The sequence below is a fragment of the Cervus canadensis genome, chromosome 2 (assembly GCF_019320065.1).
Source record: "Cervus canadensis isolate Bull #8, Minnesota chromosome 2, ASM1932006v1, whole genome shotgun sequence".
Classification (NCBI taxonomy): domain Eukaryota; kingdom Metazoa; phylum Chordata; class Mammalia; order Artiodactyla; family Cervidae; genus Cervus; species Cervus canadensis.
Genome location: NC_057387.1, coordinates 48,553,120 through 48,565,719, shown reverse-complemented (window position 1 = coordinate 48,565,719; position 12,600 = coordinate 48,553,120). Strand labels below are relative to the sequence as shown.

General features: G+C 36.1%; 1 protein-coding gene across 8 annotated transcripts in view; it reads right to left on the bottom strand.

The window, feature by feature from the left end:
- The window catches only part of EVI5 (ecotropic viral integration site 5), a 227,002-nt gene that overhangs the window by 46,531 nt on the left and 167,871 nt on the right, over window positions 1-12,600 (bottom strand). Inside the window, exon 19 of one of the 8 annotated variants that reach the window (XM_043460640.1) lies at window positions 4,280-4,294. The exons of the other annotated variants lie outside the window; for them this stretch is intronic. Coding sequence (XP_043316575.1) covers window positions 4,286-4,294 — 9 coding nt within the window. The 3' untranslated portion in view covers window positions 4,280-4,285. Of the gene's footprint in view, window positions 1-4,279; window positions 4,295-12,600 lie in introns of those variants that run through there. 8 annotated transcript variants of the gene reach the window in all.

Genomic DNA, 12,600 nt, shown 5'->3' with positions numbered 1-12,600 from the left:
AAAATATTTGTTTCTGTAAAATTTACATGTTCTCTTTAAGCAATTAAAAAAAAGCTAAAAATACAAAAATGAAAATTAAACAGCTGAAATTAACAAGAAAACAAAATACAGTGAATGCAAAGCATGTCTTCAGTATGAGATAATTTCCTTTTTTAGAAAACCTCAAAATAAAAGAGATTACAAAAATCATTAAGATGTTAGAGTCTACTTTTTTATTAACGTTTTTAATGTATGTGGTGTTGATCGACTATCTTGCTTGGATATGAGTTGCATTCATACCTGCTTTCAAGTCTCCTTCTCCTCCACTTTTAGATTTTTATTAGCTATGTTATTTTTACATTGTCAAAGTTTATTAAAAAAAATAAAAACAACTCTCTCACTTGTAACCATTATTCCCATATTTTTTTTGGTGTTGGTTCTATATTTAAACAGATTCAGTATTTTTCCATTTTCCCAAATAGTGCCTGTATTTCATCATTATTTATTTTAACTTGTTTTAAGTTGGATTTCACTATCTAGTAATTTTTTTCAAGATTATGAGAGTAGTAAACTACCAACCTTTTACACTGGAAAATGTCAACCTGTTTGTCTGCTTTACACATTGTTTAGCTATAATATTTCTGGGTCAGCCAAACTCAAAATGTTGTAGACTAGCACTAAGATAACTTTCTGCAGTGATAGAAATGTTCTCTATCTGCACTATCTAATATGGTAGCTAGCAGCTACTGTGCAACACGAGGTTACGACCACAAGAGACTGGCTAGTGGCTATCGTACTGAAGACTGCAGCACAGCCATTGCTCTGTCGATTTCTGGCACTGAATATGCTGTGAGCAATCTGGAGGACAAGTCTTTAATCTTCCCATACAACTTTGTAGATAATTTGCTTTAAGTGTTTATGGAGCATTGTGTCAAATTTTCCTAGAACACGGGGTATTCTTTTAATTTGTATATTTGTATCTTCATTAATTTCAAGGCCCTCTTCTTGCTTATTTTTACATATATCTTCTTTCCATTTGCAGTGGGATACCAATTATCCTCAGTGTTAAAGAGTATCTGTCTGTCATCTATAACCATTAACTAATATGCTTTACATTCTTAACCTCTACATTGACTGTGAATATTTTCTCAAGCTTTTCTTCTATGCCAATAGTCCAATTTTCAGCGTGGTCCATTGAATTAGGTGATTCTTTTGTGATTTCTGCAATGGTGTTCAGTTCAGTTCAGTTCGGTCACTCAGTTGTGTCTGACTCTTTGCAACCCCATGAACTGCAGCACGCCAGGCCTCCCTGTCCATCACTAACTGCTGGAGTCTACCCAAACTCATGTCCATTGAGTTGTTGATGCCATCCAACCATCTCATCCTCTGTTGTCCCCTTCTCCTCCTGCCCTCAATCTTTCCCAGCATCAGGGTCTTTTCAAATGAGTCAGCTCTTCGCATCAGGTGGCCAAAGTATTAAGAGTGAATGAACACCCAGGACTGATCTCCTTTAGGATGGATGGGTTGGATCTCCTTGCAGTCCAAGGGACTCTCAAGAGTCTTCTCCAACACCACAATTCAGAAGCATCATTGGGCTTTAATTTATTTCCTTAGTGCTACAATCTTCCTTCTTACCTCACTGTACTTGTAAATTATTTTTTGATTTCTTAATTTTATTAAATTCACATTTAGTTGTTTTACAGTGTGAAGTAACTGCAGCGCCTCTCTTGAATTATCTTTCTTCTTGGTTGGAGATCTTTCTGAATGGTATTTCTCTCTTCTCTGCTGTAATAATATATACCAAGCTGCTGTGCCACTTCTTCTCATCACACTCAAGGCCAGGTGACTGCTCAGTTATTCTCAGTCAGTCAGTCCAGTCGCTCAGTTGTGTCCGACTCTTTGCGACCCCATGAACCACAGCACGCCAGGCCTCCCTGTCCGTCACCAACTGCCGGAGCCTACCATGTGCCCTCCATGCTCAAGTTTGTTTTCATTTCTCCATGCTCTGAGGGATAGCATGGGGAAAGGAAGAACCTACCTAAACAAGGGCTCTGTTTATTCTTCTGAGATTTTCTTGGATATTTCGTATTACATAACTGGGGGGATACAGGCCAAAACCTGGGCTTCAGGATTCAGATAATTTCCCAAATAGAGTGTGTTGTTCCAAGGCCTTCACTTTAATTAAGACTCAGATGTTCACTTTCTAATCTCTTTCACTGGGTTGTTACTCCTAAAAGTTTCTACAACATTTCAGTCAGACATACTCATTTTCCTTCTGGCCACATTTGGGATATGACTGAATGCTCTGAGGGTTTTGCTGACTTACTTATACAGCATGGTGACAAAGGAGAGGGGAAGATAGTTCAGGTCAGAAGCTGAGCTCTAGTAGGCCTCTGTGCTCTAAAACCGGAGAAGGCAATGGCACCCCACTCCAGTACTCTAGCCTGGAAAAGCCCATGGACGGAGGAGCCTGGTGGGCTGCCGTCCATGGGGTCGTACAGAGTCGGACACGACTGAAGCAACTTAGCAGCAGCAGCAGCAGCAGTGCTGTAAAACAGTTTTCTTTCTTTCCTTAGCTTTTGCTTTAAAAGTTTATTTGAAAGACTAAGATCCGTTTAGTGGGAAAGCATATGCCTTAAAAAAAATTATTATTTTGTTAGACGGTTGGGGTAGGAAATTATAAAAGCAGTTTTAGTCCACCTAAATACAGTATTTAAACCAATGAATTTTGTTCAGTATTTAAACACCTGAAACTTATATAATACTGTACATCAATTATATCTCAAAAAAAACAGTACTTTGAACCTACCTAATCTTGTGGTTCCAAAATCACTGCAGATGGTGATTGCAGCCATGAAATTAAAAGACACTTACTCCTTGAAAGGAAAGTTATGACCAACCTGGATAGCTTATTAAAAAGCAGAGACATTACTTTGCCAACAAAGGTCCGTCTAGTCAAGGCTATGGTTTTTCCAGTGGTCATGTATGGATGTGAGAGTTGGACTGTGAAGAAAGCTGAGCGCCACAGAATTGATGCTTTTGAAATGTGGTGTTGGAGAAGACTCTTGAGAGTTCCTTGGACTGCAAGGAGATCCAACCAGTCCATCCTAAAGGAGATCAGTCCTGGGTGTTCATTGGAAGGACTGGTGCTGAAGCTGAAACTCCAGTACTTTGGCCACCTCTTGCGAAGAGCTGACTCATTGGAAAAGACCCTGATGCTGGGAGGGATTGGGGGCAGGAGGAGAAGGGGACGACAGAGGATGAGATGGCTGGATGGCATTACCGACTTGATGGACATGAGTTTGAGTGAACTCTGGGAGTTGGTGATGGACAGGGAGGCCTAGCGTGCTGTGATTCATGGGGTCGCAAAGAGTCGAACACGACTGAGCGACTAAACTGAACTGCACTGAATCTTGTGGCATAGGAATATTAAGTTTTCATACACATGGCTGCTTCCTGCTCCCTAAGATTCATTCAACAATTAATTTTTGATCACCCGTTATATGCCAGGTACACAGTGTACAGCAGTTAATAAGACAAACAAGGTTCTAATATATTACATGTGTGTGTGAGTTAATTTTTAAAGTGAAGGTAATTTCAGACATTAATAAGAGCTACAAATAATATAAAACACGATGATGAAATAGAGAGTAACAGCATTAGGGATTTACTTGACAAAGGTGGTCAGGAAAAACCTCTATGAGTTGGTGACTTTTAAATTTAGATATAAATGATGAGAAGGAATCAGCCATGGGAAGATCAGGGAGCATAGCATTCCAAATATAGGAAAGAGCAAGAGCAAAAACCTGTAAGAGTGAAAAAGCTTGGTTCAAGAAACAAAAAGAAAGTTGGTGCTGCTAGAGCATGACACGAAGGGGAATGCGGTTTATGATTCAGTCACAGAAGTAGGCAGGACCCAGACCACTCAAAGACTTTAAAGCCAGAGAAGAAAAGTGACATTTTTGCTAGGATGACCAAGTATTCTTCATTGCTATTTTCCTATAATTATTTGGAGGCTCTAATTCTTATTTCCATTCTAGCAATGGTTACCTCAAAAGTTATTTAAATGTAAGTACATTAAAAAATTATAGTGGTAATCAAATAATTTCATATGGTATAAAAACTGGAGTGCTCTTTACTCTTCTGCACCAAGCCCTTTACTCTCCACAGACAGGCTTTGATAGATATCACAGCATACATCCCAGTGTACTTACACACACACACGTGGATACTTTTTAACATACACAAATGGAATTATCACACACACTGTCTATAATTTTTCTCATTATGTGTTGCAGAACTTTCCTTATTCTTTCTTAAAGATACAGACTTTTATAAATATGCATCTACTATGGTTTAACCATTCTCCTTATGATGAGTAGTTAACCATGCTTTTAAATACTAAAAATGCTAGATTTATGCATCCATCTTAAGAAGTTACACAAAGAATACAAACCAAAATAGGAAGCAATAGAAGAGCGGGAATAAAACGGAGTTGGGGGGCGTAGCTTATTGTTTAAATTGCAATTGTTTGTTAGTATTGTGCTGGCCAGTGATATTAGAAATATTGGCTACTGTCAGTTCCACTGCTTTCTCCTTTCTTGAATGCCGTACAGATATCTAACATACTACCCAATTCTTAGTTTTTAAACTTTTATACAGGAACTCTTGAATAGGAAATCAGTACTTGATATACTTTAACATTTTAAGCCTGACAAAGTAAAACTTAAAACATGGTTTACAAATAGACATCACACCCTTAAAGGAAATAACAGAAACAATTAGTAATCTCTCTATGCTCTCTTCATAGAGATTTCAAAATAAATCTAAGGTTATACATAGGATGTGGGTTTTTTGCTCGGAGTAGTATTACAGAAGGTTTGTGGTATTAGAAGGGTCATGACACAATGCAGGTTGCTTAGTCTCAAATGCAAGTGTAAAGCTTACATTAAAAAATATTTTAAATTATACCCAAAGATAAAAAATGTAACAAAAAGAGAGATTATGCTACATAAAGATATATACGAGCTCTTTTTCTATCCAGTAAAAATTAAACCACTTTAGAGACCCTTAAAAGGCACTATCTTGATTGTTTTAAAGGTTAAATAATACTTTTTTTTAAGGCTATATTATGAAACTATGTTCAACGGTCACAGAGGCAACCATATTAACTTGCAGCAAGCAGCGGAACAATTTCTAAGTCCTAATGTGATATTTTTCAGTTAAAGCAAAATATATTAAGCAAATTATAACTACATATGAAATTATGATAGTAGCAGAAAATACAATGATTTGAGTAAATCCGTGACAGTTGATAAGCAATCACTGTGATTAATCAACATAACCTTACTGAAACATCAATAGCAACCACTAAGCTTTAGTAGGTTTTTACTGATTTGTACTTTGCCTCAGGAACAATTATTCAGAATAGTAAATGTGGTAAATGGTAGCCTCTCCATGACTTCAAGGTGACTCATTTGAAACATCTAAAAACAAATCATACTCATATCATGTACTATTGGTAAGTTTCTAAAATAATTTCCTGTAATTTCAAGTCACAGACAAAAAGGTTTGAATACTCTTTTATGTTTTAGTAACTAGAAAAAAAAAGTACATATAAATATTTTTAAGAAATAATAAAGTAAGCTGAAAAGTATGGAAAGGAGAAAATAAAATTTTTTCTCACTACTAAGATTGATTTAATTGCATTTTCCTTTTTTAATTGGAGGATAATTGCTTTACAATATTGTGTTGGCCTCTGCCATACATCAACATCAATCAGTCGCAGGTATTCACATATGCCCCGTCCCTCCTGAACTCCCTTCCCTTCTCCCACCCCATCCCATCCCTCTAGGTTGTCACAGAACACTGGGTTGTGTGCCCTCTGTCACATAGCAAATTCTCACTTGCTATCTGTTTTACATATGGTAATATATATATTTCTATGCTATTCCCTCAATTCATTCCACTGTCTTCTTCCCCTACTGACACAAACACACTTTTAAAGTGATGTTTCTTACTAGATCAGTTAAATATACACATGAAAAAAATAAGCATTTGCACAAGGTCCAAAAGCTAGAAAATAATTCTTATAAATCCATTTAATTAGATCAATTTTGTGACTAATACTTAAAATTCTATCAAATTTCAGGGGTTTCTAAAACTATAGAATTTTTATAAAGTACTTTTAATTTTTAAAAAATTGAAAAAAAAAAAATCCCCCCCCCCCCGCCCCCGCCATTGCATGGCTTGTGGGATCTTAGTTCCCTGATCAGGGATTGAACCCAGGCCCCTGCAGAGAGAGCACCGAGTCCTGACCACTGGACCTCCAGGGAATTCCCATACATTATTTTTTTATAACAGACTTTGATTCTCAAACAGTTTTAAATTTACAAAAAACTGAGAAGAGTACCATATACTCCTTGGCACTGTTTCCCCTATCATTAATATCTTCTGTGTTGTTACAATTAATGAACCAACACTGATACACTGTTAGTAACTAACATTTAAAGTTTATTCAGTTTTTCTTAGATGTTTTTGTTTTTTGTTTTAAACCCAAGGTCCTTTCTCTGTTCTAGGATCTATGCAGGATATCACATTACATTTGGTTGCTGTGTCTCCTTAGGTTCCTCTTGGCTGTGAGTCTCTCAGATTTTCCATGTTTTTGATGACCTTGACAGCTTTGAGGCATGCTGGTCAGATGTTTTGTCAGATGCCCCACTACTGAAATTTGTCTGATATTTTTCTCATAGTAAGAATGTGATTATGGGTTACTGGAAGACCACAGAGGTAAAGTGCCATTTCATCACATCCTATTAAGACTATATACTATCAGTGTGATTTACAACTGTTGATGCTGATTTGATTATCTGGGTTAGGCAGTGTTTTGTCAGGTTTCTTTTAAAAAGTGAGTCTTGGGGACTCCCCTGGTAGTCCAGTGGTTAAGAATCTGCCTTCCAGTGTCGAGGATGCAGGTTCAATTCCTGGTCAGGGAACTAAGATCCCAGGTGCTGCAGAGCTACTGAGCCAGAGCGCCACAACTAAGACCCAATTCAACCAAATAAATAAAATTTTTTTTAAAAAAAAGTCTTTTTTCCTTACCCTTTCCATTCTGGACTTCATGGAAGGAAGTCACTGTGCACAGCCTACATTTAAAGAGTAGAAATTTATGATTCCCTTTTAAAGGCAGAGTATCTACAAAAATTATTTGGAATTCTTCTGCATAGAGATTTATCTCTTCTTCCTCATTTATTAATTTATTAACTCACTGCACCTTGATCTATAATCTACTATTATGTTAATAATTTTTCCCTATTTTAAATATTGTTCTACCTTTGGCCATTGGGAGCTTTTTCAGTTGGCCCCTCTCTATTCCATTAATGTAGGGTTTTATTTTCTTTTGTTTTGGAGCACCTCCTTACTTTCTGACATTGTAAGATATCCAGGCTCATCTTGTATATTTCCTGTTCCAGGCCTGGAATCAGCTGTTTCTCTGAGGAGCCTTGGTTTCTTTTATTGGAGAATGGTATTAGAAATCAAAATCTATGTGCTAAGTGAACATAAACTAATTTTTATTTTTAAAATTTTTTGGCCACAATACACCACTTACGGCATCTTAGTTCTCCTAGAAGGGCTTCCCAGCTGGCGCAATGGTAAAGAATCTTCCTCCCAATGCACTAGATGGCAAGAAATATGGATTTGATCCCTGGGTCAGGAAGAGCCCCTGGAAAAGGAAACGGCAACCCACTCCGGTATACTTGCTTGGGAAATCCCATAGCCAGAGGAACCTGGCAGGCTACAGTTCACGGGGTGGCAAAGAGTCAGACACAATCGAGTATACATACACAGGGACTGAACCCTGGTCATGGCATGAAAGCACCAAGTCCTAATCACTGGACCACCATGGAATTCCCTAACCTAATTTTTAATAACACCAAGATGATCACTGATAGTGAGGATCTAATTCTTAATTCTTTCATTAATTCTTTAGATGCTATTAAGAGCTGGTCTCAGGTAAGTGAATGACATCCTTAATTCCTAGATACAGCAATATCTTAAAAACCTCTGGATACTTAATTCCTTTATATTTAATTGCATACTAAAGCTAGAGATCAGAGAACCAACTCTGAGCACTTTAGTTAAAAAAAGAATTTTGACATAATTTACAATATCTAATGACCAGATAGCAAACTGAATTAAATACTCTGTATACATTAACTCTCTTTGTTGAGAACTAGTATTAAGACCAGATAAGATTACAAAATAGCTATTTTCCTAACTTTAAAATGCTTAAAAATTCAAGCAAGATCATGAAAGAAAAATGAAAAATATTTTAATATTTAAATAACTTGCTTGAAACAGAAACCATTGTACTTAAAAGGGAAAAAATTCTCCAAAAAGAAGTCTGTTAGTCAAGAGTTGGCATATAAGCTACCACCTGCTGTGAAACTATTAACAAGTTAAATTAGCTCAGAAAACTAGGAAATACAAACTAATCACAAAGCTTCATGATAAACTCTATCATTTAGTTATGTCATTGTAATTTTACATTATTAAGATACACTTTCTTAAGTTAAATGGTAAAGATTTTTATCACTTCCTCTCTATCTCTGTCAAAACTGCCTACTGATCTGGGCACACTGATTTAAATCTAACTCCCTCATTTTATGTCAGAACAGAATTCTGAGTGGGTGTTTTTAAGCCAAGAGTGGTTGGGGTATTGCCCATATGAGGCATCCCTAGAGGTGATATGTTGGGCAAACTAACAAAAGTGGGTAAATGTTACTGGGTACCAGGAAAGGAACGCAAATTTGGATTTGAATAGAACTGTTTTAAATTTAAAACTTTTCATTATTTATAACAAAGGAGCATTAATTTTATAGATGTGCTTAGCTCACAGAAGCTTTTAATATGGTTATGACAAATTAATACATTTATTTTTATAAAAATCAAAACACAAACTCAATTCCACTTAAGTATCAGAAGGCTTGGATTCAATTCTCATCTGTTTTCCTCAACAAACTGAGCAAAAACTTTTCTGTGTTTTGTTCTACCACTTGGAAAGTGCAGAGAGTACTAATGCAAAAATATAGTCCTCAACTAGTAAGTAACATTTGGATCAACAAAATAAAGGTGGAAAATTCCACGAAGAGAAGGAAACAATTTTTAACCACCATTTCCTCCCATCTAAATACTATGAATTCCTACAAGCATATTTTTTTCTGAATGAAGTTCAAATTAATCTTTTTAAAAGGTTAAATGTCATCTAACTGATGACTCCTATGCTCAGAACCCTCCCATGATTTTCTGCCTTACTCAGAGAAGGGCCGAAGTTCCTTTGCCATACATATTTGGCCCTATTTACCTCTCAGACTTCCTCTAACATCCCCTCTTACTCCACTCAGGGACTGAGACGACGTGCCCCTGGCATTAGGCCCTTTGTTCTTAAGATTCCCTTAGCAGGGCATTCCTATCACAAATCTGCATTGCAAATCTTTGTTTAAAAAAACCCCTTCTAATGAGCCTTTCCTGATCACATTACCTAAAATAGCAATGGTAGCCTACCTCAACACCCCAACACTCTCCTTTTCCTACATTTTCCTCTCTATTGTATTCATCATCTTCTGAATTACACACTTTAAGATTCATTTGTTTTGTTCATCCTATTTCTTCCTCTCCCAGTAAGCTTGATTGATGAGGAAAGGAATCTTTTTTATGCGTTTTGTTCACTAATTCTTATAAGTGTTTGGAGTAGTGACTAGTACATAGTAGGTATTCCATAAATATTTGCTGAATTGAAACTAACACTTCATTTAAATAATTTAATCTGTTCTCCACAATCTGGGCTTTTAAATGAGAATGATTAATATAATATGAGATGAAATAACAGAGCTCTATAACAGAGGGGGTTATGAGAGCAGAGACACAACAAAATTGGCTGGACTGGCATCATCAGGGAAGGCTGATCACAATATGTCAAGCTTAATCAGCCCTTTGAAATGATAAGATCAAAGGAGGAGAGAAGAAAAACAGAGTGATTCTCAATGACAGATTCAAAGAGTTCTTAAATAGTTTATGGTGGCTCAAGCACAGGTATATGCTGGGAAAAGCAGGAAATGAAGCCAGAAAGGGTGGTAAGAATCAGAGCAGGAATTGTCTTGTGAGAACAGCCAGAATTTGAACTTCATCCTGAAAGCCATGGGAGCTATCAAAAGATGCAGGTGAAGAACAGGGAACTAGTAGTAACAAAGCTGTAGGGGGGAGTCTATCAAGAAACTCCATATAATTAACATGACAGTACTTGTAAAACTAAAGAAAAAAAAATTTCATTTTAGTTCTGGAAGGAATTTAAGTTACAGAGTGGGTTCTTAAACTTACAATAAAATCTCATTTAAAAATCTTTATGCTTCAATAAATGCTGGAGAGGGTGTGGAGAAAAGGGAACCCTCATACACTGTTGGTGGGAATGCAAACTAGTACAGCCACTATGGAGAACAGTGTGGAGAATTCCTTAAAAAACTGGAAATAGAACTGCCATATGACCCAGCAATCCCACTGCTGGGCATACACACCGAGGAAACCAGAATTGAAAAGGCACGTGTACCCCAATGTTCATCGCAGCACTGTTTATAATAGCCAGGACATGGAAGCAACCTAGATGTCCATCAGCAGATGAATGGATAAGAAAGCCGTGGTACATATACACAATGGAATATTACTCTTTTGGACTCTGTGGGAGAGGGTGAAGGCAGGATGATATGGGAGAATGGCACTGAAACATGTAAATTATCATATGCGAAACGAATCGCCAGTCCAGGTTCGATGCATGATACAGGGTGCTCGGGGCTGGTACACTGGGATGACCCAGAGGGATGGGATGGGGAGGGAGGTGGGAGGGGGGTTCAGGATGGGGAACACATGTACACCCATGGCGAATTCAAGTCAATGTATGGCAAAACCAATACAATATTGTAAAGTAAAATAAATAAATTAGTTAATTAAAAAAAAATCTTTATGCTTCAGTTTCCTCCACTATTAGATGGGAATATTAACAACAGTATCATAAGACTGCTACAAGGATTAAATAAGCAAATACAAATATATTGCTAATAATAATGCTTGGCAAGTTTTAAATATTCAATGATGCCAGCTATTAATACTTTAAATACACAAAAATGAAGACTGAGAGTGGACAGAAATAAGTTCACCCCCCCCAAAAAAAAGTCAAAGCAACTCTTAATTTGAAGCTACATCTAATTCTTGGAAAGGGATAAATTCGTTATCTGGAGTGGATAAAAATTATCTTAAAGGGAACTCAGAAGACTTTCTGCATTTTGGTTGTAATTTTTGGAAGCCCTTACAATGCTGAGCGTGATCTTTTACAAAAGGTCATTGATAAGCTGATTTTCTGGAAACTAGTTAGGGAAGAAAGAACACTTGATAACTTGATACATGCTTTCTCACTTAATACCAACTCTAAAGCAGATAACTTTAGGTTTGAATGAGTAAATTCAAAATCAAGTTAAATAACTTGGCAGACAAGATAGTTAAGAAGTTGTTTGTCTTCAAAATCTATACTGTCAACCAACCAAAAAAATCTCTAGCAATTACAAGAAAACAGAAAGACAAAAACTGTGACCACAGAGTTACTTAGTATTCTAAAATTCTCATTTCCAATAAAAACTAAGTTTATTGACCCTTTTAATTCTGATCAAGGTATATCATATTTATTTTTGCAGGCTACTTATAGAAATTCCATTAACCTGAGCCATTCAATTAGTTTGTAAAGTATATGTGCAGATAGCAAGAAAAAAATAAAATTCTCCTTTAAAAGATAACAATGGCATCATCTCACATGTAATTAAAGCCATTAACAATTGTTTTTCTGTTTCTCAGTCATGTCCAACTCTTTTATTATTATTGGTGTTATTAGTAACACCAATAACATTAGTTAGTTATTACTAATATTATTAGTTAATAAACATTTATTATTAATTAAAATATTTATTATTAACAAAAACACTTATTAACTAATAAATGTTAGTTTATTACTAACACCAATAATGTACATACATTTTCAGAGCTTTAATTCTACTCAGTGATACTGCAAAGAAGGGACCCAGGCTCAATCACTCCTTCTGTCTAATGACAAATGCACTTAGGCAGAATCTGCATTCATTTTATCTTTCCTAGCCAGTAGTGACCTAATGATCAAAAAATACATATTCATACAAGTGTGAATACAGTGGTAACTGCTGAATTTAAAAAAATCTAATACTCAAATTATATAAAATAAAAACCACTTACTGAAGAAACAACAGGTGAGCAAATTACTGTTAATTTAACTTCTTCAAATACAAATATGTGAATGATGGTTATATGCTAAGCATTATATACCAGCACTTAGAAAGACAGTGACTGAATAAAACAGGCAAACATTTCTCTCTCATGGAGCTTCCACTCTAGCGGAGAATGTGGACAACAACAAACATGCATAATTTATGGCAAGAAACAATTGTTTTGAAGAAACATAAAGCAGCATAAGAGCACAGTGATTAGGATATGAATATTATTTTAGATAGAAATTTGGCAACAGGAGCTTTATCTAAGAAAACTATAGAG